At 31.5% G+C, this 27,104-nt stretch overlaps 1 protein-coding gene across 1 annotated transcript; it reads left to right on the top strand.

Annotated features, from left to right (window-relative positions):
* Positions 1-2,846: 2,846 nt before the first annotated feature.
* LOC114711702 (dehydrodolichyl diphosphate synthase 2-like) lies at positions 2,847-26,566 on the top strand. The gene is made up of 3 exons (XM_028896123.1): positions 2,847-3,265; positions 5,730-5,797; positions 26,069-26,566. The coding sequence occupies exons 1-3, from the start codon at positions 2,849-2,851 to the stop codon at positions 26,511-26,513; spliced, it is 930 nt and encodes a 309-aa protein (XP_028751956.1). The 5' UTR covers positions 2,847-2,848; the 3' UTR covers positions 26,514-26,566.
* The last annotated feature ends 538 nt before the right edge of the window (positions 26,567-27,104 follow it).

Raw genomic sequence — 27,104 nt, 5'->3', positions numbered from 1 at the left:
AAGCTTATTTCAGTTTGTTGATTGTTCATGTCAAATACTATGCCTGATCCTTAATATAAGTGTTAGTTTGACTAATTTGAGTAGATTAAAGATATTAGTTAAGTTAGTTGTTTGTAATAAATATGTGTTGTCTTCCCTAAAATACCCTTATTAGTCAAGCATCATTTGATAAAATATTTAATATGTGAAACTATAACAAAGACTATCTTACAAAAAATGGATAAATATAATAAACAAAGTAGATTGGAGTCTTATATTTAAAATTACATTATAAAACAAATAAGCTAAAGACTTTGAATTCCATATAGCATGAATGCAATATATTATGCTCAAAAATTTAGACAATTGACTATGTACCTGACAGGGTGGAGCATGGTTTGCGTACCTTTCATTACTTCGCCAGCTATCCCATACCTAACACTAATAATTATGTATCTTTATTTTTTGTCACCGATATGTATTTATGGTGGTATTGGTAATAGTTTACTCCGGAAAACGTATGGTTGAAAATCAAATATACTTGTTCTTTTTTTAAAAAAAAATAAATTTTGATATTTTAAAACTTAACACCTTTTTTCTTTTTATAAAGTAGCAAAAGTACAAGTGAAAAAAAAAAAAGAGAAGCACATATAACAACACGCACCTGACACTCACTTGCATATAAGAAAGTTTGCAAGACTTAACATTAAAAAAAAAACTTTAAATACAATTATTAAATGGGGGCTTACTTGGAAGCTACGCAAGATGAGCTAAGTTTTATATGTGAAAAGGGTTAATTTATTAAAAGTTGAGAAAAAAATGAGAATTAAGTTTTAATTAAGTTAAAAGTTGAGTGACTGAGTGATAACTAATTAAACTTTACAGGATCAACAGATTAATTTTTTTAAAAAATAAATGAATTGTCCATTAGTGCTTGTTCAGAATCATTTAAATAAACATTTATACATACATAGTTTATCACCTAAATCAGTCTCAGATATAACATTCTTAATTTGGTTTAATTAGTTTTAGTTTTCAGCGATAATTTCTTTAATTAACCTATAATTAATCTCCTCTTCAAATTAGTTACCCACGTACTGACGTCCCTTTCAGGCAAAGGGTACGTACGTGGCTGGGGTGACCCGTGATCCTACCCCTAGCTAATTCCCGTGTATAATCTGACAATTTGGTCCCTTAGATTCGTTAAAAGTGCCTATAAATTTTGTCAGCCAAAGGACATGAATTTAAAGGAGTGCGACTCATTTTTAAGCATGTGAAATATATTTTTAATTACGTACAAATGACTTTTGTTTTGAAAACTTTTGTACATAATCAAAGATACATTACACGCAAGCGGAAAAAGGTAACTATGGAAAATGTTACCCATATCTATCTTTTTAAAGGCATGATGCAAAATTGTTATTATCTAATCCCATGTGAGAAAGCCTTTAAAATCAATCATCCTTGATGATGTTTATAACTAGGAGGACGATTAAGAGGGAAAAATTCATTTCCATAAACTTGAAAATGCTTATGCTAAGTCACCGAAAATGTTAAAATTGATTTCATACAAAATGCTCATCACATGCACTTGTTGTGTGTAAACTATAAAACTTATGGAGACGTTGTTAAATTAGGGTACTAAAAGTTGAACCGGTTATTAAATAGGTTGAAGTAATTATTCAAGAGTAATTCGTCTAATCATTATTAAATCAAGGTCAGGTCAATCATAATTAAAATAATACTGTCTCTGGTTCTTAATATAAAAGCTAAACAACTAATTTGAAGAGATTAAAAAATTAGTTAATCTGATTATTTGTCATAATGTGTGTTGAACTCCCCAAATTATCGTGGTAACATCTTATAATCAATAAAAATATTTTGAGAAAAAAAAAGAAATAAATAATATATTTAGAACCAAATCTAACTCTACAACTAGCTCTTTTATATATTAAATACAGGAGGTAGAGTAACGTAATTAAGATATATAAAAATAATCATAACATATAATTATTTAAATAAAAAATACATTATATTAATCCATAGTAAATGGAAAATCACATGCTATAACTAAATCACAAATCCAGCTTACTGCTATTTTTTTCACACAAAACAATATCATTTCATACATAGTCAAGGAAAAAATATATATATAATTAAATTATGTTGACCGATTTACTGTTTAATAACTTGAATTAAATTTTTAACAGAGTTTAAAGGTATGTTTGGCTCAATGAGAGGAAAGGAAAGGGAGGGATTTTAATGGAAGGAAGGGGAACGGAGGGGAGTGGAAGGATTTTAATATTATCTTGTTTGGATTTAAAAAAAAGAGGGGAGGGGAGGGAAAAATATTTTAATATGGATAATTTTGCTCTTATTTTATTTAAGCTGTGGGCATAATGGTCACAACATGACAAAATATAGACATAATGGTCACAACATGACAAAATATGAGAATAATGGTCATAATATGACAAAATATTGCCCTTTCCCTTCAAATCCTCCCAATTTTGGAGGGGAGGGGAGGGGAAATTTTAAAAAATTTTCCCTCCCCTCCTAAAATTTGTGTATTGCCAAATAAAGAAAAATGATTAAAATTCCTCCCCTTCCCTCCCCTCCCTCCCAAATCCCTCTCCTTCCCTCCCCTCCCTCCTAAATCCCTCATGCCAAACACACCCTAAAGATTATGCATGTCCTCCCCTCTCACCACCACGTGCCCTCCTACCTCAAAAATTCTGCCCTTCTGATGATAGTTTGTGTCTTGAACATAATTTATTGCTACTCTAATTTTCTTTATATAAATCAAAGTCCCCCAAGTCCCAGCGTCCCCCGCTGCGCCTAACACTGTCATATTCCAGACATGAACACTATGTTCCTGCACAGCCTTCCTATTCCGGTGAAGAATACTCTAACCCCGCTTCCTAATAAGCCTCGCGCTCCCACTAATGCCCGTTCCCAAACGCACCGATTCGTCCGTCGTTTGCTCTTTCCCGATTCCCGGAGTTGCAGGACGGCACTTCCTTCGCCGAATGTGGCTATCGTTTCGGCATCTTCGCCGCAGCCGGAGCCGCTACCGCCGGAGCTGCGGCAGGATCTGATGCCGAAGCACGTGGCGGTGATTATGGACGGAAACGGGAGGTGGGCCAAGATGCGGGGGTTGCCACCGTCGGCGGGTCACGAGGCCGGCGTAGAGTCGCTGAAGAGGGTTATCGATCTGTGTGGCCGCTGGGGGATTAAGGTTCTGACCGTTTTCGCATTTTCTGTTGATAACTGGAAACGCCCCAAGGTTAGCTTCCATTAGCCCCCCCCCCCCCACCAACCTCTTTTTGACCAGCGGTTAGTTTCTATTAATAAACCAAAGAAGTTAAATACTACCTCCAATCCTAATTATAAAAATTAGTTGACTAATTTAAAGAGATTAAAAAAATAAATTAAGTTAGTTATTTGTAATAAATAGGCGTTGTCTTTCCTAAAATATTCTTGCTAATCAAGTGTGTTTTGGCTAAAACTATAATTATTAGAAGGATTATCTTGGAAAAAATTACACAAATGAGAGACAAAGTTGATTGGGATATTATATTTAGGATCAAAATAAAAGTCAAAAGATGTCTTATATTAAAAACCAGAGATAGTATGTCACATTACTTAATTACATATGACATATTTTTTTCGAAATATTATTATGTATGTGACATTGAATTATAGATTAATTTATCAAATAATAAATATAGGAGTATATGAAATTAAATGAAAATGATATGAAAAGGTCAAAAAAGATAATAAACATAAAACAAAGTGACTTTTCAGTTTTCATGTTAAAATTAGTATATGTATCTTGGAATAAAAATATGATAAAAATTATTTTATTATTGCTGAGTAATAATAATAATAATATAATAAATAATATTTTTTTCCTTTCATGCCATAATGTTGTGGTATTACTCTGAATTGATCAATATTATTATACGAGAAGAAGCCATCCTATACATCAATTTTACATTGCAATTCAGAGATAATTATAGATTACTGGTCTCAGTTGTTTTTATAAGAGATGAATAACTAGTGATAATAAATGTAGTTAAAGTTAAGTGAATTATTAAATATGTTAAAAATTTAAATTTATTTTTAAAAAATACTTGCAATTAATAATTACTCCTTTAATCCTATTTATAAGTTATTTTCAACATATTTTATACAAACGAAGAAAAATCTTAAACTTTATTAACTCTCATTTAAAATTCTATAATTTTTATTTTTATCCTTATTATACATTATACCTCATGTAAATAAAATCAATACAATAATAAATAAAAGGTAAAATTGTACACATATACAAAAAATTTCTCTCAACACCTTATAAATAAAAAAAAAATATTTTTTTCCTGTCTTATAATAGGACCAGAGGAGTATATTGATTAATGGTTTTGAATAATTGACATCATTAATAAGTACTCATTCTAATTAGAATATAAGCAGAATTCGGAAAATTCTGAAAAAAAATCTCTTACAAAAAGTACTGAAGAACAAAAAATATTGAATAGTACCACTCTATTCTTATATATAATATAAGTAACTTGTATATCATTCTCATACATTAAGAAATATATTAAATTAATGAAATTTTTTACATTTATCTCTATTGCAGAAAGAATATTGGAAAAAAAAATATGATGTACACTTTCTCTTATCTATTTTCTTTATGGTATTCAATAGGTATAAAATCTGAGAACGTTATTAATTACCTTACAAGTAATTTATATCTTCTCCTGTCTTAACATAAAAACTTATTGACTAATTTAAGTATATTAAAAAAATTTGATAAATTAATTATTTATAATAAATAGATGATGTTTTTCTTAAAATACTATTACTAATTGAGTATATTAGTTTAGCATTTAATGTATATATTAGAATTTTATATTCAAGATCAAATTAAAAATAAAACTAGTTCTTGTATTAAAAATTTAAAAAGTAGTCTTTAAAATAATACTGCATGATTGTACGCTATCGCATTGATTGTCCTCCAGCTAGAGGTTCGCACACCATAGTCATCACTCTTATGCCCAATTGCCCATGGATAGAAAGACAAAAGGAAGCGACTTTTCATATAAAACCTATTATTTGTGTCCTGCGCTAAAATATGATAAAAATATATAATTGTTGCTGAGTAATAATAATGGAAATATAGTAAATCTCATATGTCTGTTCTCTCTTGGCTGTATTATATTTAATAAATAAAATATAATTTATTAATTTTTAAAATATTTTATCATTAAATATTATTTTTTAATGAAAAGAGACTCATTCTTAATTCTTTTTTGGTTAGAGAGGCTCATTCTTAATATTCGTATTACAGATCTTGATCTTTTCTAATAAAATTTTATGTCATGAGTTATTATGACCAAGTAATTTCATAAGTGCAGATTTATTGTTTATTATTTAATCTGGATTTAATATTAATTAAAAGTAGTTTAAATGTATATTGATTTGCTTTTTTTAATAAATAATTGAAGATCTATTCTATTTTTGGTGCAGACTATGACATTTAAGAATGAACAAGAACGTAAAATTTTCCATTAATTATAATTTTGAAAAATATAACATATAATTTTACACATTTTACCATTGTCTAATGATATTTTTTAAATTCATAAAAGCATCTCGAAATATAATTATATAAATATAGAAGCCATAAATTCAAATAAAATTTATAAATATATATTGAATGGTATTTACTTTTTCATCGGCAGGTGGAGGTTGATTTTTTGTTGAGGCTCTTCGAAAGAATCATAAACACCGAAATTGAGGCTTTCGCAAGGTACCTCCTGAGCTGACTCCCCGGTTTTTTTTCCTTCGTTTTTTTGGACTGAAAGAGCTGACTCCCCGGTTTGAATTGCCCTGCTAAGTGCTAAGTACTTCATTTCAATATCAATTAATTTTGGAAAATCACATTTATATCCTACAAATATCCAAGTTGATGACAACTTTTGATTTTTGTTGGGAGAAAGATGTATAAAGGCTTATCTAGTGATTTCTCCCTTATTTCTATTTAATTTTTAGGGGTTCTTTTAAAATATTTTTTTTTTTTTGCGAAATAACCTAATTACCCTCATTGCTTGAGCGTTTATTATTTAATATAAGTGGAAGTTATTACTTGTTTTTCAATTAAAGGGTTTGACATTAACAATTAACAATTTGGATCTACAAATATAATCAAACTCACAATTTCAAGGTATATTTCATATGTTTATGAATTGATGATGTTGGTCCTATATACAAAGTATATTTCATATGTTTATCAATTTTTTTTAAATTAACCCTATTGATATTCTCTTAAAAATAATCAAATAGGAAAGAGAGAAAATTAAGGAAGATATATACTTAATATGTTTTAAAAAAACATATTATATTAACTAATTTAACTAACATCATTAATTTACTTAACATAGTTAATTAGGTTTTATATTAATGACTGGAGGAGTAAAATGTTATTGGCAAAGTCACTACTCGTTAAACTGTGGTTTTTCAAATTTTCAATTGAGAGTATTTAGACAAGTTTGCCACAAAATTTACTCACAAACGAGTCTCAGGAGGCTTCATTGTGATTAGACCATTTCAAAAATTATGAATAGTGATTTACATTACATATTTGAACGGTAGTTTTGTACCTCTCTGCCACAATAAATGGGCAAATCCTTTTGGTATTTTACAGGGAAGGCATTAAATTATCAGTAATAGGAGACCAATCAAAGCTCCCAACCACTCTGCAAAGAATAATAAGTATCGCAGAGAAGAGGACGGAGCAAAACTCAAGACTGCAACTAATCATAGCAATTAACTACAGTGGCAAATACGACGTCGTGCAAGCCTGCAAGGCCATAGCTGGGAAGATGAAAGATGGCGTTGTGAAAGTAGAAGACATTAATGAAAGCTTGATCGAACAAGAACTGGAAACAAACTGCACCCAGTTCCCAAACCCAGACCTGATGATCCGAACCAGTGGCGAACTCAGAGTGAGCAATTTCTTATTGTGGCAATTAGCTTACACAGAACTTGTCTTTGATCCTCAACTCTGGCCTGATTTTGGCAAGGAGCAGTTCGTGCAAGCCTTGGCTTCATTTCAGCAAAGACATAGACGCTTTGGTGCAAGAAATAATTAATGAGTAAAAAGCAGTAGCCAAAACCCCGATCTTTTTATGGTACATTTAGCATCCCTGTCTTATTTTTTAGTTACATCAAGATCCTAACCTTTAGAGTACTTGATGCACAAAAAAAAAAAAAAGATCAGGATGTTGTATGCGTTATAAAAAGATCAGGGTATTGGATATTATAATCTATAATTAATTAGTGAATATTGCACCAAATGTCTTACAAATCTTTTATACATATATATTTTGTGTGTTTGGTCGATATTCTAATTTTATTTTGGTCCAAACATAGCTTTGCAGTCTCCAATGCCTAGTCGATTTGTAGTACCTAACATAAATTAGTAACATTTTTATTTCTAGCAACCAGCAGATCGCAGTAAGTTTGCACTATTATTTTTTCTTCATTTTTTTATGTTAGTTTTTTTTTTTTTTTTTTGCAATTCTCTTATAATACTGGTTATCCCAATGTTGGATGGATCTTCAATTTCTTTTCATCTTTATTTTTTTTCATTTTCTTTATTTTCGAGCACTTGGAGTCAGGAAAATCGTGGTAAATGACTCCTGGAACTCACCGTTTGATTGAGAAGTTATATTTGGCGCAGAAATTGAGAATTAATTTATATGCTTCACTTTCAAGTTTAAGGGGGAAAAAAACATAGAAACAAATATCATAAAAAATATATAAATGCTTTACATATATGAATTATTTTTTTAAATAAATATCACTAACCTTCTCATCCATTTCAAATTTTTGTAACCCCTATTCCTCCTATCTATGAAATAATTTTATTCATAGTAATAATAATGCATGATTAAAAATTACATTGTGTCATTATTAATGATCAATTTTTAAAACATTACCATGAAAGAATACGTTTAATTAGTTCATGGAATCACTAAAAAGGTAATGGAATGGAATGGCTGAGAATGTAATGTAATTGAGATTTCATGAATTTGTTTGATATGAGATTTAAGAGAATGATAATCAAATTTATTACACACACCCACACACCACACACACACAATATTAAAATAACAAGAAGTATTAAAAAACACAAACACTCTCCTAAACAAACTTCCTACTTCACCATGATCGGCTTCCTTCTTCTTCACCTAAATCTGAAATCGTCTGGCGAAGAAAAAGAGGACGATGATGTTGAAGAGATGGAGGAAGGGAAAGAAAATGAAGAAGTCATATTTGCTATAACTACAAGTTTTAATACATCTTCCTACGAACTGTGTCAATATTAAAGGAGGAATAGGGAAAGGAGAGTAGAGAAAGGAGAACATCAAAAAGGAGAGAAACCAAGGGCATAAAAATAAAAAACATACCCGCTGGGGGATCTTCCTCTGTAACTCCAGCCTCAGTTCCTTGTGACTGAGCAGGAATTCTGGTTGAAGAATAAGGGTTGAATTTGAGGACGGAATTGTGTTTCCTGAGGAGAAAGGAAGGTTTTGGGTGAAGAGAAGCGGTGGAACTGAGATTGACGGCCATGGGGTTCTGCTTCATGTGATGTTTGGAGGTATGATTGCCATGGATTTCCATATTCAAATTGCTTTTTGGGAGCCACTCACCGCCACAAATAATGATCAGTTTATATTATATTATTCGCCGCGTCCGGGTGATTCAAGACGGTTGGCCATTCTTTTTTCTTTTTTTTGTGAAACAAAAATAGTCTTGTGTGATTTTATTTTTTTATTTGTATGTTTTTAGTGCATTAATTAGTAAATGGCGAAAGAATAATATGCTTCATTGGTTTGATTGTCATTACTACTGTATTCTAATTAATTTTGTAGAACATAAAGTAATAAAACATTAGAAAGATATACTAATTTTCTTATTCTAAAGCAAATTTTAACTTTTTTTAGTTTTCAAAGCACATAACCAAAAACAGATTTTGAACCATATTTTTAATTTTTTTTTCAAAATAAATATGGGTTTAAAAACATAAAACCAAACAGACTCTTTCTTTTTCTTGTTTTTTTTTGGGGCCAGGATTGGCCATTCTCAACATGTGCCGGATGGATGAATGATAATTCTAGTTAATATACATAATCAGTAAAGGTATTTTAGGAAAGATAACACATATTTATTAGAAATAATTAACTTAACAAATTTTTTAATATCTTTACATTAGTCAGTCAACTCTTATATTATAGACTAGAGGTAGTATGTATATATAAAATTCTTATTGGAAAAATTTAATTCAATAAACACACTAAAAAGCAAGGATATTGGCGTGGAATAAGAACAACGTGAGCGTTGGTTATCAGGGTTCAGTTTTAAATTCTGCAAAAATGAAAAGGTGATGGTTCAAGCGGCTAGGCTCACCGGGCGTAGTGGGCCGAAGGAGCAGCAGCCTGTGATCCTTCCACTGTAAGGAGCCAGAGGTTGTCGCTGCTCTGTGAAACCAGCCTCACGCAGTGCCCTCTCGTCTAGGAACCATGAATCTCGAGCCTTCGCTCAGGATCCATGGCTCAGCTCTTCACTTGGAACGGGCAGGCCAGCAAATTGCCTCCTCCTACCCAACCAGGCGATGTCAGAACCGTGTTCCATCACCTTGATGCCCCCACTTGGGTTACAAGCTGACGCTACCCAGCTCGGCGATTAGTAGCCTGTGTCAGGCTTTTATATAGTGTATTTTCTTTCTCATTCTAGTCGATGTGGGACTTCTATTGACACGTGCTTATCCTCAAACATATCAATGATGATCTTGTTAGCGAACCTGTGAGTCCAAACATACAGATGCCTGTGATCTTGTATCAAGCGGAAGCTTTTCATTGCAAGGAATATCGATCGATTAATATGATCAACAGAGAGAATCCAGAATCCAAAGAAGATATGTGGGTAAGGTTCTAGCCACCGAACTGTGCGTGGACGTTCCACGCAGCTGCAAGATGAAGCCCAGAAAGAAACCTGTCATGAATACTGAATACCCCTACGTGTGTAAAATTATCCACATGCGTCTATCACCATTAGTGTCAACAATATAATGCTCTGTCTACAAACAAAAAATGCTACGAGGTTCAGATATTTACCACTGAAGCTGCGAATTCAGGTATCTGTGTTTGTTTTTGCCTGGCATATGGTTATTTTTTCATTGGAAGCGATCTCACTTTAAGATGCCACGGGATACTAAATATGACCACCTCTTTTGACGAAGATTCAAATCTCAGGAAGGCATTAACTAGACCTGCCGATATTAGAACGATTAATTCTTCTACTTTGTTGGTGTAAATGGTCCATTTGGTGATGAAGAGTTCAGAAAGCATTATTGCTCCAAGAAGTTGAAAGAGAACACCTACTGATATGTTGCTCTTCTGCATAAACAAACACACGCCATGTTCCTGCACAGGATATTCCCATTATATATATATATGTCCGTGGAGAATAACCTGATAAAGTCACTTGGATAAAACATTACTGATTAAATAATTCCAAATTTTCAAATACGTTTAGTTAAGATTATACTCCTCTGGTCCTAAATATAAGACCCTCATACACACAATATAAGGGGATGATATTGAACCTTGGTATGTAGTAAACTTAAATTGACCATGTGAAAATATAATACTCATAAAACAGTATAAACCATTAGATTTAATCACATGATAATGAAGTTTATTATTCCTCCGGTTCTAAATATAAAACTCTTATACTCTCCTAAATATAAGACTTTTATACAGTCCTTTTAATATTAAATAAATTCAATTGCATCAAAGATAAATCATGCTTTGTAAATATATTAAGACCAACTCACAAGGCATCTGTTCAGATTGCGTTTGAATAAAATGGACACAGGTTTATGTTTAGGTTGAATGTCTCATAATGATAGTGCCAACATTTGCAATACTCAGAAAACTTTAGGACTTGAAAAACGAAACAAAAAAATTCGTACCAAAAAAGGGAAAACTAAACAAAAAAAATGGGGGCGAAAAAAACTACATGTAACTATCCAATTTTTGTAGCCCCATGTTATCACAAAAAATGACACAAAAATTATACTTGAACTTGAAAATACCAAAATAGTCACCTGAATTTGCAAAATCCCAATTTAGTCACAAATGACTAATTTGACATTTATAAATTTACTGAAATGATCATATTGCTCTTTATTTTATTTATTGTTTTTAAAAATTCAAAGCCCCCACTAGCCAGCCAGTCACCGGAGCTCTGGCGATTGGTTGATCCGGCAACTGGAAATAATTTTTTAAAAAATTTTTACAACTTCTGTGTAACGCTATTAACAATTTTAGTATAGCAGTCAACAACAGATTTTCTGAAAAATTTAATAATTGGTTGTTGGAGCACTGATGGCTAGAAACAATTTTTTGAAATTTTTTTACAACTTCAGTATAACAGTTAATAATTTTTGTAACGATATTAACAATTTCAGTATAGTAGTTGACTTCATATAATCATAACTTTCTTCATTTAACTCCATTCTGACACAATTAATAAAATATCTTTAAAATTAAGTTGACTTCAATTCCAACAAGACAAGTTTTATATCAAAAACAGTTTATAATTTTTAAGACTATTAGAAAATATGAAAGTACCAGTTTATAAAGTCCAATATAACTGTATTAATTAAATATATATAATGTTTGAAAACAAGGATCGGAATAAACAATCTTTTAAGAAAAACATTAAGCAAGATTTTGCATCATTGATGAAATCAATTTAAGTTGATTATGGAACTTCTAAATTATTTAACTAATAGCAACGTTTCAATAAATAAATAACAACAAATTAATAAACCGTCAAAATAATCAAATTAAACTATTAAGAAGTTACGTCACATAGAAATAGAAATTTTGAATCTAAAAGAAAATTCGGCCCTTGCGGCCGTTGTGTTCACAGTCAACTAAGGGTGGAAACAGGCCAGGCCAGGCCTGTTTTAGAGCCTATTGGCCTGAGCCTGGCCTGTGGCCTGTTACAGGCTTATTTTTTAGCCTAAGCCTAGCCTGTATAAAGGCCTGGCCTGGCTTGAAGCCTGTTAAAAGAACTGTATTTTTAAAAAATTCAAATTATAATAATTATTTTTTTAAAAAAAAGCTAAGATTTAAAAAAACGTACATAATAATTAAATTTTTAGTCTTGTCTTTTATTTAAATTTTAGTATCATAAGTACTATTTAAAATCTTAATTATAATTTATAAGAATATTATTGAAAACTAATTGTAATTATATGTTAAAATTTGGAATAAGACTACGTTTAAGTACACACAAAAAATTAAAATTAAGACAAATAAATAAAGAGGAAAAAAAATACTAATTTTATAATGAATAAAGAGGGTATCATACTTAAATTAACATAATACGTAAGTTAGTTAATTTATCATTCCTGGAACAAAATTTTTCTTTCCTATTTTCTTTATATTTTTAAGATTTAAAAATCACATTATTTATTAATATTATTATTTTAAATTATATTTTTATCATCACTTGTCATCTAAACTTCAAGATCTAAGAAAAGATTAAGTTATTAACTATATATTAAAATTAAAAAATAAATTAAAAGAGCACATTAACAATAATAACATTAATTAATTTTTTCATATATTATGATTATAAATTCCTAACAGGTTCAGGCCGGCCTAACAGACTTAACAGGCTTTTCAAAAAGCTTAAGCCTGGCCTGTTTAACTAAACAGGCTTTCAAACAGGCCTGAACCTGTCTTTTTTGGAAAACAGGCCAGACCAGGCTAGGCCAAATGCAGGCCAGGCCATAGGCCCCTGACGGGCCGCCTGGCCTGTTTCCACTCCTACAGTCAACCTATTGCACCAACAATTTCATAATTAAATAAATAAAATTTCTGTAAATAAATATATAAAGGTCGCTTCTTAAACGAATTCAAATCCCAGCCGTCCACGGTGGCGCCAAACACACATTCACTCGCATTCCGTAACCGGAGTAGCATGTTCCTGCACAGGCTTCCTATTCTCATGGAGAATACTGTAACTCTATTTCCTCAGCCTCATAGTCTTACTTGTCCCCGTTACCAAACACACCGCCGTTTCTCCCCTCCTTCACTCTTTCCCAGTTTTCAGAGTCGCAGGACCGGACTTCGTTCTCGAGATGCGGCTGTTGTTTCGGGGTCAGTGGGGGAGCCGGAGCTGTTGCCGCCGAAGCTGCTTTGGGATCTGATGCCGAAGCATGTGGCGGTGAGTATGGACGGAAATAGGAGATGGGCTAAGATGCGGGGGTTGCCGACCTCGGCGGGTCACGAGGCCGGCGTAAAATCGATGATGACGGTGATCGATCTGTGTTGCAGTTGGGGGATTAAGGTTCTGACGCTTTTCTGGTTTTCTCGCGATAATTGGAAACGCACGAAGGTTAGCTTTTCATAGCATCAATACTACCTCCGGTCCTATAAGATCCCGTTTACAATCTACCAACGAAGTCTTATAATTGTGTATTCTTCTCGGATTTGATCATCTCCTAATCCTTTCTTTCCTTTTATATTGAAATTGGATTGTGACATAGGTGGATGTTGACTTTTTGATGCAGCTTTTTGAGAGTACCATAAACACCTTAATTGAAACTGGCAACAGGTGATCAACGCACTCCACTGCATGTGTTAAACATCTACTAGCCAATAAGCTTTTAAATTATAACTTCATCTCAATATCAATCAATCAGATTTCCTTAAAACGCTCGCCTCCTATCCTTGTCATAAAAACTTTCAACATGTTTCATAATATGGCAATTGCTTTATAGCCTAACAGTACAAAACTCTTGGATCTTTTTTGGTGCATGTACATTACAGGGAAGGCATAAAAATATCGGTGATTGGAGACATATCAAAGCTCCCAATGTCTTTGCAAAGAATGATGAGCAACGCAGAGGAGAGGACGAAGCAAAACTGTGGACTGCAACTAATCATAGCGATTAGCTACAGCGGCAAATGCGACGTCGTGCAGGCCTGCAAGGTCATAGCTGGGAAGATTAAAGATGGCGTTGTGGAAGTAGAAGACATTAATGAAAGCTTGATCGAGCAGGAATTGGAAACCAAGTGTTGCGAGTTTCCAAATCCAGACCTAATGGTTCAAACCAGTGGAGAACTCAGATTGAGTAACTTCTTATTGCGGCAACTTGCCTTCACAGAACTTGTGTTTGATCCTCATCTCTGGCCTGATTTTGGCAAGAAGCAATTTGTTGAAGCCTTGGCTGCGTTTCAGTAAAGACAAAGACGCTTTTGCAGGCAACACTCATAAAGTAATTACTCTCTTGGCTCCTTAATATAGAAGTTGGACACCTAGTTTGCAGATATTCAGAAAAATAGTTAAATTAGTTATATGTAATAATTAGATGTTGGTTTTCTTAGAATAATTTTTCTAAATGTGTTATTGTTACAACCCGTTAATAAAAACCTCTTATCATATGTAAATTATAAATTTAAAAGACAAATTGGATTAATATCTCATATTAAGAATCAATACAAACTTATTATTTAGATCGTTTACTTAAAACCAGAGGCAGTAAGTTGATTTGGTGTCACCCACAAGAATAACATTGAAAAGTAAGCTCAAGACTACTCCATTTAAAATGTCTCTTTGAAAAGTCATGGTATTTATTGATTGTTTCAATATTAATCAGTTAGAATTTTTATAGAAGCAAATACTCAATGCAATGACTTACTAGCATCATCATATATAGATAACTTCTGAATGTCATCACTCTTTCAATTTAACTCTATATTTTACAAATGATCTGGCATTAAAAACCTCTAAATATCTAGTTTCCAATTAAAAAAATCTTACTTAAAAATTCATATCTCATTACCCAACTTCATATAATCATAACTTTTTTCATCTTAACTCCATTTTGAGCTAATAAAATATCTCTAAAAAGTAATTTGAGAATATTTTTAAACGAAAAGGTTTAATATCAAAATGAATTATAATTTATGAAATATTATAAAATATGAAAGTATGAGTTTGCAAGGTAAATATCACTGAATTATTTAAATATATTGTTTGAAAGTGAGAAGAATAACAAATATTTTTAAAAAAATTAAGGAAGTTTTGCATGATTGATGATAGCTATATATCATATTAATTAGACAATTTAAGTTGATTAAACCTCGGAAATATTTAACTAACCAGGTTTCATTAAATGACGACACATCAATAAATTGTCAAAATAATCAAATCAAACTATTAAGAATTTTTTTTAATAAAAAAACTAAGAACAAAACATATGTTGGACCTAGTCGAAGGTGTTTTTAGCGGCTTAAAAATGAGGTCTCATTCAAATTCGAGTGTCTACGCAGAACATTTTTAAGAAAATCAATTAGACTGAAGATACTTGAATTTGACCTGATTAGATTGTCATATAAAAAACTTGAAAGCCAATGCTAGCTCAAGGTAGTATATAAATTAAAAGTGAGCAGACTACCAATCAAGAGCAAAAGCCAAAACAAATTATTAGTTCCGTAATTGATATAAGAGTTTGTTTAACTTTTATTTTGATCCTAAATATAAGACTATAATCTTTTTTTCTCTCATATTTATTTATTTTTTTCAAGATAATTTTTATAATAATGGTAGTTCTAACTAATATACTTAATCAACAAAGATATTTTAGTAAAAACAACACATATTTATTACAAATAACTAACTTAACTAAATTTTTTAATTTATTTAAATTAGTCAATCTACTGTTAGGATCAGAGGTGGGAGTTTGGAACTAAGAAATTGATCCAACGAAAAAGCTGGGGGCTTTCGGAAATCTAGAGAGTCGAGAGGACATGAGTGATGAGTGAGACAGAACCACAATCAATCTGACAATAGCACATGTAAATCCTCCAAAAAGATTAAAAAACTCTTTTCATGTGAATGCAAAATCTCAACGCCCCAATTCAAAAAGATTAAAGAACTCATCAACAATCTCATTTCACAAGAGGTGAGATGGACCACAATATACTAATAATAAATGTAAAGCCTTGTCTGCATACTTGTGGGTTATAGCCGAGCTCGCATAGCTCAAGTTGCGCGGCGGTTGACGGCGGCAAGCAAACACGCACAGTCGCCTTCCGAAATCGGAATACCATGTTCCGCCGCAGCCTTCCTATTCTCGTGGAGAATATGCTAACTCTGTTCCCTAAGCCTCATACCCTTGCCTGTGCCCGTTCCCAAACACACCGATTCTTCCCTCCCTCATTCTTTCCAAATCTTCAGAGTCGCACGACCGTACTTCCTTCGCGAGATGCGGCTGTTGTTTCGGGATCATCGCTGGAACCGGAGCCGTTGCCACCGGATCTGCGACCGGATCTGATGCCGAAACACGTGGCGGTGATCATGGATGGAAACAGGAGGTGGGCCGAGATGCGGGGGTTGCCGGCGTGGCGGGTCATGAGGCCGGCATACAGTCGATGAGAAGGATTATCGATCTATGTTGCAGTTGGGGGATTAAGGTCCTGACGCTTTCTGGTTTTCTTCTGATAATTGGAATCGCCCAAAGGTTAGCTAGCTTGTCATATGTAGCATTTTGATCTGTGAGTTGTAACTGTTTTCTGGGTTCTTTTCTGGCAAGGCGATAACGTTTCTTCTCAAGTGAAGAACTATTGAATAGGGCTTTAAACTTTTTCAAAGATCAATATGATGAATTCTCCTATCTATAAAATGAGAGTCCAGTTTTTCTACTTGTTTTGTGCGTGTATATATATATATATTAATTTTATAAAATATAAAGAGAAAATTAATCTTTTGGTCCCTATAATTTTCACTCATTTATAACTCAGTCCCTATATTTTGACTCGGTACAACTCAGTCCTTCTAATTTTGACTCGGTTGTAACTCAGTCCTTGAAGTTTAACTCCGTGCAACTTGGTCCTCATAGTTTTGTCTGTTTTATAATTTAGTCCTTGTGTTTTTTAAAAATAAAATTATATATCTAACAAAAGGAGGGACTAAATTATAAAATGATTAAAATTATAAAAACCGAGTTGTAGGGAGTCAAACTTCAAGAACTGAGTTACCACCGAGTCAAAACTAGAGGGACTGAGTTGTACCGAGTCAAAGTATAGGGACTGAGTTACAAATGAGTGAAAATTATAGGGACTAAAAGATTAATTTTTCCAAATAAATGATAAACTTGTTTTTCACTTGCTTGAAAGGGGAGGAAAAAAACAATGAATATCCACATTAAATGAATTTTTGAACTTATTTTAGTATGGACTGATACGGTTTATTCTACCTAACTCATGAAAAAACCAACTGGCCACATATAATTGATAAATAAAATTACTTAATTGATGTATATATCATGAATACATAATTTTAATGCACTTAATATTTTTTTGGTTGCACTATAGATTTGTTTCCCCAAAAAAATGATTGGGTTTTTTATGTTGAAAGTTGGTATTGTGATGCAGGTGGAGGTTAATTTTTTGATGCGGCTCTTTGAAAGTACCATAAACACCTTAGTTGAAACTTGCAACAGGTAGTTGCCTCCGCTGTCCTAAACCCTGAGTGATCTGGCTTTTAATTATAACTTCATTTTAATTATCAATTACTTTTAATTAACAGTTAAGAGTTACTTTTTGTCGTGAAAAACTGCAATATTCGAAAATTTTATTAGCTCAATATCATTCCAAAAATATTAAGAAAAGAGTATTATTGCCTTACCATTAAAAAAAATAATCATAAACATTAATTTTTTGACGGTGATGGTATCCATTACTCTTTTTTTAACAATAATAGCAAGGCAAAAAAACTTGTAAACTCCTACAACTTACTTTAGAAATCACGTGTTGCCATTTTATAAATTACTACACTTTCAGTCCTTAATATATAGTACTATCTCAGGTTTTTAATATAAAATCTCGTTTGACTTTTATTTTGGTTCTAAATATAAAATTTCAGTATATTTTTTTCAAGATAATTCTTCTAATAATGATAGTTCTAGCCAATAATTTTATTAGCAATGATATTTAAAAAAAACAACACCTATTTATTACAAATAACTAACTTAATTTTCCGTAATCTCATCAAATTAATCAACTAGATTTTATATTTAAAACTGGAGGTAGTACTTAATTTAAGAATTGATATTAGTTTTACATGTAAAACTTATTTTATATATGTTTGACAGTAAAGGCATTAAAATATCAGTAATAGGGGATACATCAAAACTCCCAACCTCTCTGCAAAGAATGATAAGCAGCGCGGAGGAGAAGACAAAGCAAAACTGTGGAATGCAACTAATGGCAGCGATTAGCTACAGCGGCAAATACGACGTCGTGCAAGCCTGCAAAGCCATAGCAGGAAAGGTCAAAGACGGCATCATGGAGGTAGAAGACATTAATGAAGGGCTGATAGAGCAAGAACTGGAGACAAGCTGCAGCAAGTTTCCAAACCCAGACTTAAAGACTATATCCGGTCATAATTATAAGATTTTGTTTATAGTTTATAAATGAAATCTTATAATTAAAAATAGAGGTAATAATTAATTTTGAAAATTAAGAAAATTAATTAAGTTAATTATTTGTCACAAATGTGTACTGACTTTTTTAAATTACTCTTTTTAATCATGTGCATTGGAATTATACTTTAATATAACCCCTTGCAATAAATAGAAATGTTTTGGGGAAAAATTATATATTTAAAAGACAAAATAGATTAAGGTTTTATGGTTATAATCAAATTTGATCACAACTAGCTCTTATATATATAGACAAAGTAGATTAATATTTTATATTTAGAACTAAATTTGATCACAACTAGCTCTTTTATATATATGGATAAAATATATTAATGTTTTATATTTAGAACTAAATTTGATCACAGCTAGCTTTTATATATACGTATATACACACACATTAAAGACTCAAGGAAGTATTAAACTTCCTTTAAAAATCTCTTCTAATAGTAAGACATTGAGTCCTAAATTTACAAGCAAAGGAGAGAATTTGAATTCCACATATCATGAATGCAATATATTATGCTCAACAATTTAGACGATTGACTTTATGCCTGAGAGTGGAGCAGTGATTTACATACCTTTCATTACTTCGGCAGCCATCCTATACCAAACACTAATAATTACTCATCTCTAGTTTATAAGGCAATTTCAATATATTTCATACTGACTAAAAAAAATCTAAAAATGCATTAGTTTTCTATTAAACTATAATAACTTTTTAACTTTACTCTTATTTAATATATATATATATCTCTTCCAAAAAAGATAGTTATCTATACTATAATAAATAAAGGATAAAATAGTATATTCACGTTAAAAATTTAATAAAATGACTTATAAATAGGATAAAAAACTTCTCTCTATCTTGTAAATAGTATCAGAGGAGTTTGTATCTTTATTCTTTGTCACATATATGTATTTATGGTGGTATTAATAGTGTATTCTGGAAAACGTATGGTTTAAAATCAAATATACTTTTTCTTTTTTTCTAATAAATTTTCATATTTTAAAACCTAACACCTTTAATATAAACTAGCTTTTTTCTTTTATAAAGTAGCAAAATTACAAGTGAAAAAAAGAGAAGCACATGTAACAACACGCACCTGACACTTACATATATATAAGAAAGTTTGCAAGACATGACATAAAAAAAAATTCAAATACAATTATTAAATGGGAGCTTACTTGGAAGGCATGTAGGATGATTATGTGCTGACCAATGAAAAAAAAACTGGACCAGACCGGCCAATTCACTGGTTTTACTGGTCTTTGATCCGGTCTGGTTCAAAGAAAAAACCGGACACTGTTCAAACTGGGGAAAAACCGGTTCAACCAATAAGAACCGGTAAAAACCGAGTAACCCATCGGTTAAAATGGGTTGTCCAGTTTAATGATTTCAATCTTCCACTCTCAAGAATCGACATCATTTTATGTTTAAAAAAATTTTAAACACAGTGAATATTTGGAGAAAAAATTGAAAGAAAGAAGAGAAACTCTAAATCTCTCCGTTAGTCTGTCTAGAATGCTAGGACTCATCATCTGTGTTCGTCGCTGCTAAGCCGTGGTTGTGACATCTCACTCTTCACTTCTTGCTTCATCATCGTCATTCGCACTCCATGGTTGTCGGTGCTATCTATATCTTCATCTCAGCATTCGACTCACGACTCAACTCATGTTGTGATGGAAGATAAGGAGAAAGAGGGGGGGAGAGAGACTGTGATTAAAGGTAAGAACGAAGAGAGAAGAGAGGGGAGGCTTGGTGAGAGAGGAGATGAGATCGGCACGCAAGTGTAGAGCATAAAACAAAAGGGATGTGGTGTGTGATTTGATAGATCCGTGTGGCAGAAGGGAAGGAGTGGGAAAGACAACAAAAAGCTGAAAACTTGAAAAAGCAAACCAAATCATGTGAATGAGGAGGGAAGATGTGAAATAAAAGTAAAAAAATAAAACAGAAAAAATTTTAATGTACGAAGAGGAGAGAGAATTAAAAGGAAAAAATTAATTAATTAATTAAATATTGCTTCTTTTTTTAAAATAGGAATATTTTTACACATTTAAATTAAATTAAATTATTTTAATTATTACCGGTCTGATCCCGATCTAACCCATTAACCCTTGACCCAGTGTCTCAACCGGTTTACTGACCGGTCCGGTTTTTTGTTCCTTGGTGCTGACTAAGCTAAGTTTTATATATAAAAAAGGGTTAATTTATTAAAAGTTGAGAAAAGAGTGAGAATTGAGTTTTAACTAATTTGTGGCTGAGTCATAACCGAATCAAACTTTAAAGGATTAAAAGATTAATTCTTTTCAAAAATAAATGAATGGTTAGTTAGTGCTGTTTGGAATCACTTAAATAAACACTAATAAACACGTCTTATAAGTAAATTAAGAGGTGTTTGGATGAATACCAAACCATAATTTTAAAAATAATTTTATAATATATTAAGTAAATATATAGAGAAGTTTACCTGGATTTGTTAAAAAAGTGCTTTTTAAAACATTTTTTTAGTTACTCAAACACGTTCTAAAATAAAGCTTTTCTCACATACTTATATTGTATTCTTTAAATTACAATTAAAAAGCTTTCTATAAGCCATTTTAAATGGGTACTTCCTAACTCATAGTTTATCTCCTAAATTAGCCTCAGATATAACATTCTTGATTTGGTTTAATTAGTTTTAATTTTCAGCGATAATTTCTTTAATTAACCTATAATATAATCAGTCTCCTCTTCAAATTAGTTACCCATACAGTGACGTTCCTTTTAGGCAAAGGGGTTCGAACGCGGCTGAGGTGATCCATGATCCCCACCCCTAGTCAGTCCCCATGTATAATATGAGAATTTGGTCCCCTAGAATCTAGATTCATTAAAAGTACCTATAAATTTTATCAGCTAAAAGATATGAATTTAAACATGTGCAACTCATTTTTAACCATGTGCAATGTATTTTTAATTATGTATTAACACTACAACAAAGTAGGCCATTTACTTCGCACATTAATGACTGTTTAAGAAAACAAATGAGAATGGGCTAATATTCTCGTCTGTTTTGTTTTTAGTAAAATAGACGAGAAGGATCCTCTGATATTTAAAAAAAAAAAATTGTCCCAACTCAATCCGCACCCTAGCTTCTTCTGTACTTCCCTCCCGCTGCTCTAAAACTTTGTGCTCTCAATCTTCATAATTAATATGATATTATTTTTTATCTTTAATATAAGAACTAAATAATTAATTTGAAGAGATTAAAAAAATTAATTAAGTTGCATATTTGTCATAATGTGCGTTAAATTCCTCAAACTATTGTGGCAGCATTTTATAATTAATAAGAATATTTTTGAAAAAAAAAGAGAAATAAATTGAATTGAAATCTTATATTTAAAATCAAATCTAACTGCACAACTATCACTTTTATATATTAAGGACTGGAAATAGTGTAATGTAATTAAGATACATAAAAATACCCATATATATAATTTTGAAAAAAGTAATTAGTTAAATAAAAAAGACATTAATCCATACTAAATGGAAAATCACATACTATAACTAAACCACAAATCTAACTTACTGTTTTCACACAAAACAATCTCATTTCATACATAGTCAAGGGAAAAAAATATATACTGCCGATTTATATATAATTCAATTATGCTGATTTTTCCAAAATGTTTGACTGAAGCAAACTGATTTACCGATTTACTGCTTAACAACTTGAATTGAATTTTTAACGCAGGTTAAAGATTATGCATGGCCTCCCCTCTTACCGCCACGTGCTCTCCTACCTCAAAAATTCTGCCCTTCTGATGATAGTTTGTGACTTGTACCTATTGCTCATGTCTTATTTATAGGATAGAAAGAAAAGATATTTTTCTTATTTACAAGATATTTAGAGAAATTTTTTATATGGATGTATAATTTTACCCTCCATTTATTATTATGTTGACTTTGTTTACTTGAAATTAATATACATTAAATAAAGTTAAAATTAAAAAATTAAATTTTAAATAAAAATTAATGAAATTTAAGGTTTTATTTGGTATGTGTAAAACATGTTAGGAGTGATTTCTAGGAGGAGTAATTTGTTGCACCTCTAATTTTCTTTATATAAATCGAAGTCCCCCAAGTCTCTGTGTCCCCCGCTGCGCCAAACACTGTCATATTCCAGACATGAATGCCATGTTCCTGCACAGCCTTCCGATTCCGGTGGAGAATACTGTAACCTCGCTTCCTAATAAGCCTCGTGCTCCCACCTATGCCCGTCCCCAAACACACCGATTCGTCCGTCGTTCGCTCTTTCCCGATTCCAGGAGTTGCAGGATGGCACTTCCTTCGCCGAATGTGGCTGTCGTGTCGGGATCTTCGCTGCAGCCGGAGCCGTTGCCGCCGGAGCTGCGGCAGGATCTGATGCCGAAGCACGTGGCGGTCATAATGGACGGAAACGGGAGGTGGGCCAAGATGCGGGGTTTGCCACCGTCGGCTGGTCACGAGGCCGGCGTAGAGTCGCTGAAGAGGATTATCGATCTGTGTGGCAGTTGGGGGATTGAGGTTCTGACCGTTTTCGCATTTTCTGCTGATAATTGGAAACGCCCCAAGGTAAGCGTCCATTGGTAAACTAAAGAAGTCACCGTTTGGGTCACACCCCAAACCGTAGGTAAACTAAAGAAATTACACAGACGTGATTTTTAAAAAATATTATTATATATGTGACATTACATTATATATCATTTTATTAAATAAATACAAGAAATAAAATGAATTAAGATTAAAATCACACTATAATTATTTTCTTTTAGGATTTACGCAATTTATAAAAATTATGTCTAGGAGTACATTAAATTAAATGAAAATGAAATGAAAAGGCCAAAAAAGATATAAATGTAAAAAAAAAAAAGTGACTTTTCAGTTTTCATGTTAAAATTAGTATATGTATCTTGGAAATAAAAATATGAAAAATTATTTTATTATTGCTGAGTAATAATGATAAAAATATAATAAATATTATATGTTTTTTTCCTTTTATGCTGTAATGTTGTGGCATTACTCTGAATTGATCATATTATTATACAACAATAAGCCATCCTATACATTTTTTTACTTATTTTTCTCATTGTACTTATTAGGTATAGGATGGGAAAAATATTATTAATTATTTTTTCATGAGAAAAGATATTTTTTGTTCTATTTATAGTTACTGACTTTATTTATATGAGACATATATATAAAAAAAAATTTTAAATAATGATAAAATTAGAAAGTTGTTGAATTTTAAATGAGAATTAATAAAATTTAAACTTTTTCTTAATCTGTATCCAATGTATTAGAAATAATTTATAAATAAGATAATTACACACTATTGCATTGAATGGACTCCAGCAGGCGGGTGGTGGATCCACATTCCCGGGCATACCATACCGAGGTAGACCATCAATTTTCACACACCATTGCAGGTCTCTCGTGTCTACGGATAGAAAACCAAAAGGAAGTGACTTTTCATATAAAAGTTACTCCTCCGTTCCTTAATATAAGACTCATTTAACTAATTTGATTAGATTAAGGAAGTTAGGTAAGTTAGTTAATTATAAGAAAAGTGACACATTTTTCCTAAAACACCATAATCATCTTTCTTAACACCTAATTTCCCTCTTCTACTTGATTATGGTTGAGAAAGTATTTATAGGGGTAATTTAGAGAAAATTGATAAATATGAAAAATGGGTCTTATATTTAAGACCAAAATCAACTCAAGAATTGGGTCCTATATTAAGGATCGGAGGAGTATTATTTGTATCCTGCACTAAAAGATGATAGGGATGCTAGTAAAAAAAAAACTAAAATATGATAGGGATATATAATTATTGCTGAGTAATAATAATAGAATAGAAATATAATAAATGTCATATGTTTGTTCTCTTTTGGCTGTATTATATTTAACAAATAAAATATAATTTATTAATTTTTAAATTATGTTTATCATTAAATTTTTTTATTGATGAAAAGAGACTCATTCTTAATATTTTTTTGTTTTGTTACAGACACTCATTCTTAATATTCACATTACAGATATTGATCTTTTGTAATAAAATTTTATGTCATGAATTATTATAAGCAAGTAATTTCATAAGTGCAGATTTATTGTTTATTATTTAATCTGGATTTAATATTGATTTATTTTTTAAAGAAATAATTGAAGATCTATTCCTTTTCTCTTTTTTTTTTTGGCAGACTAGGACATTTAAGAATGAACAAGAATGTAAAATTTTCCACTACTTATAATTTTGAAAAGTATAACATATAATTTTACCCATTTTACCATCGTCTAATGGTATTTGTTGAAGTCATAAAAGCATCTCAAAATATAATTATATAAATATAGAAGCCATAAGTTCAAATAAAATTTATAAATATATTGAACGGCATTTTTTTTTTCTAATTGGCAGGTGGAGGTTGATTTTTTGTTGAGGCTCCTCGAAAGAACCGTAAACACCGAAATTGAGACTTTCGCAAGGTGCCTGAGCTGACTCCTCGGTTTAAAATGTCCTACTAAGAAGGTGTTTCGAAACATTTAAAAATATTTTTCTGTAAAATGAGACAAATTAATTTACATATTTATTTTGTATAATGTGAAAATATTTTTAAAATTATGATTTTGATTCCATCTAAACACCCCTTAAGTACTTCATTTCAGTATTTAATTTTGAAAAATCATATTTATGTCCTGCAAATATCCAACTTGATGACAACTTTTGATTATTTTTTTTTGGGAGAAAGATGTATGAAGGCTTATCTAGTGATTTCTCCCTTATTTCTATAAAAAAATTTAGGGTTTATTTTAAAATTATTTTTTTTTGGCGAAATAACCTAACTGCCTGAGTTGTTATTATTTAATAAGTTATTACTTACTTCTCCGATTCTAAATATAAGACCCATTAACAAATTTTTTAATTAAAGGGGTTGACATTAACAAATTGAGATTATAAATTTAATCAAACTCACGACTTCAGTTTCAAAAGAGCCTTTATATGCTACTAAACTACTTCTTCGGCCCTTGATATAAAATCTAATTGAGGAGTTAATGTTGGTCTTATATGTAAGGCCTATTTCACATGTTTTCTTAACAATAATAAAATAGGAGATGAAGATAGTTAAGGAAGATACATAGGGTGCTTTAAAAAAACATATCATACTAATTAATTTAATTAACATTATTAATCTATTTAAAATAGTTAATTAAGTTTTGCATTAAGTATGGGGAGCACAAGGTTATTACTCATTAAACTGTGGTTTTTCAAATCCTCAATTAGGAGTATTTAGATAAGTTTGCTACAAAATTTAATCACAAACTAGTCTTGAAGAGACTTTATTGTGATTAGACCATTTTAAAAATTCTGAATTGTGATTTACATTTTATATATATATTTACCTGGGATTTACATTACATATTTGAACGCTAGTTTTGTACCTCCCTGCCATTTTCCTAATAATAAATGAGCAAATCCTTTTGGTATTTTATAGGGAAGGCATTAAAATATCAGTGATAGGAGACCAATCAAAGCTCCCAACTTCTCTACAAAGAATAATAAGTAACGCAGAGGAGAGGACGAAGCAAAACTCAAGACTACAACTAATCATAGCAATTAACTACAGTGGCAAATACGACGTCGTGCAAGCCTGCAAGGCTATAGCTGGGAAGATGAAAGATGGCGTTGTGAAAGTAGAAGACATTAATGAAAGCTTGATCGAACAAGAACTGGAAACAAACTGCACACAGTTCCCAAATCCAGACCTGATGATCCGAACCAGTGGCGAACTCAGAGTGAGCAATTTCTTATTGTGGCAATTAGCTTACACAGAACTTGTTTTTGATCCTCAACTCTGGCCTGATTTTGGTAAGGAGCAGTTTGTGCAAGCCTTGGCTTCATTTCAGCAAAGACATAGGCGCTTTGGTGCAAGAAAATAATTAACGGGTTAAAAACCGCATCCAGCACCCTGATCTTTTTATAGTGTATTCAGCATTCTTTTTCTTTCTTATTTTTTAGGTTACATCAACACCCTAATCTTTATGGTGCTAGATGCACCAAAAAAAAAAAAAGATCAGGGCATTATGCATTATAAAAAAAACCGAGGTATCAGATAACACTATCCATAATTAATTACTGAATATTGCACCAAATGTCTTACAAAATCTTTTATACATATACATGTGTGTGTGTGTGTGTGGTCCCTATTCTAATTTTATTTTGGTCCAAACATGGCTTTGCAGTCTCCAATACCTAGTCGATTTGTAGTACTTGACATAAATTAGTAACATGTTTATTTCTAGCAACCAGCAGATTCGCAGTAAGTTTGCCCTATTATTTTTTCTTCATTTTTTGTGTTAGTTTTTTTTTTTGGGCAATTCTCTTATAATATTAGTTATATCCCAATGTTGGATGGATCTTCAATTTCTTCTCATCTTTATTTGCTTTCATTTTCTTTATTTTCGAGCACTTGGAGTCAGGAAAATTGTGTGGGAAATGACTCCGGGACTCACCGTTTGATTGACAAGTTA

Source organism: Neltuma alba, unplaced genomic scaffold, assembly GCF_004799145.2.
Source record: "Neltuma alba isolate B1F8T4 unplaced genomic scaffold, ASM479914v2 tig00011304_pilon, whole genome shotgun sequence".
Classification (NCBI taxonomy): Eukaryota; Viridiplantae; Streptophyta; class Magnoliopsida; order Fabales; family Fabaceae; genus Neltuma; species Neltuma alba.
This window is presented reverse-complemented; position numbering and strand designations above follow the sequence as displayed.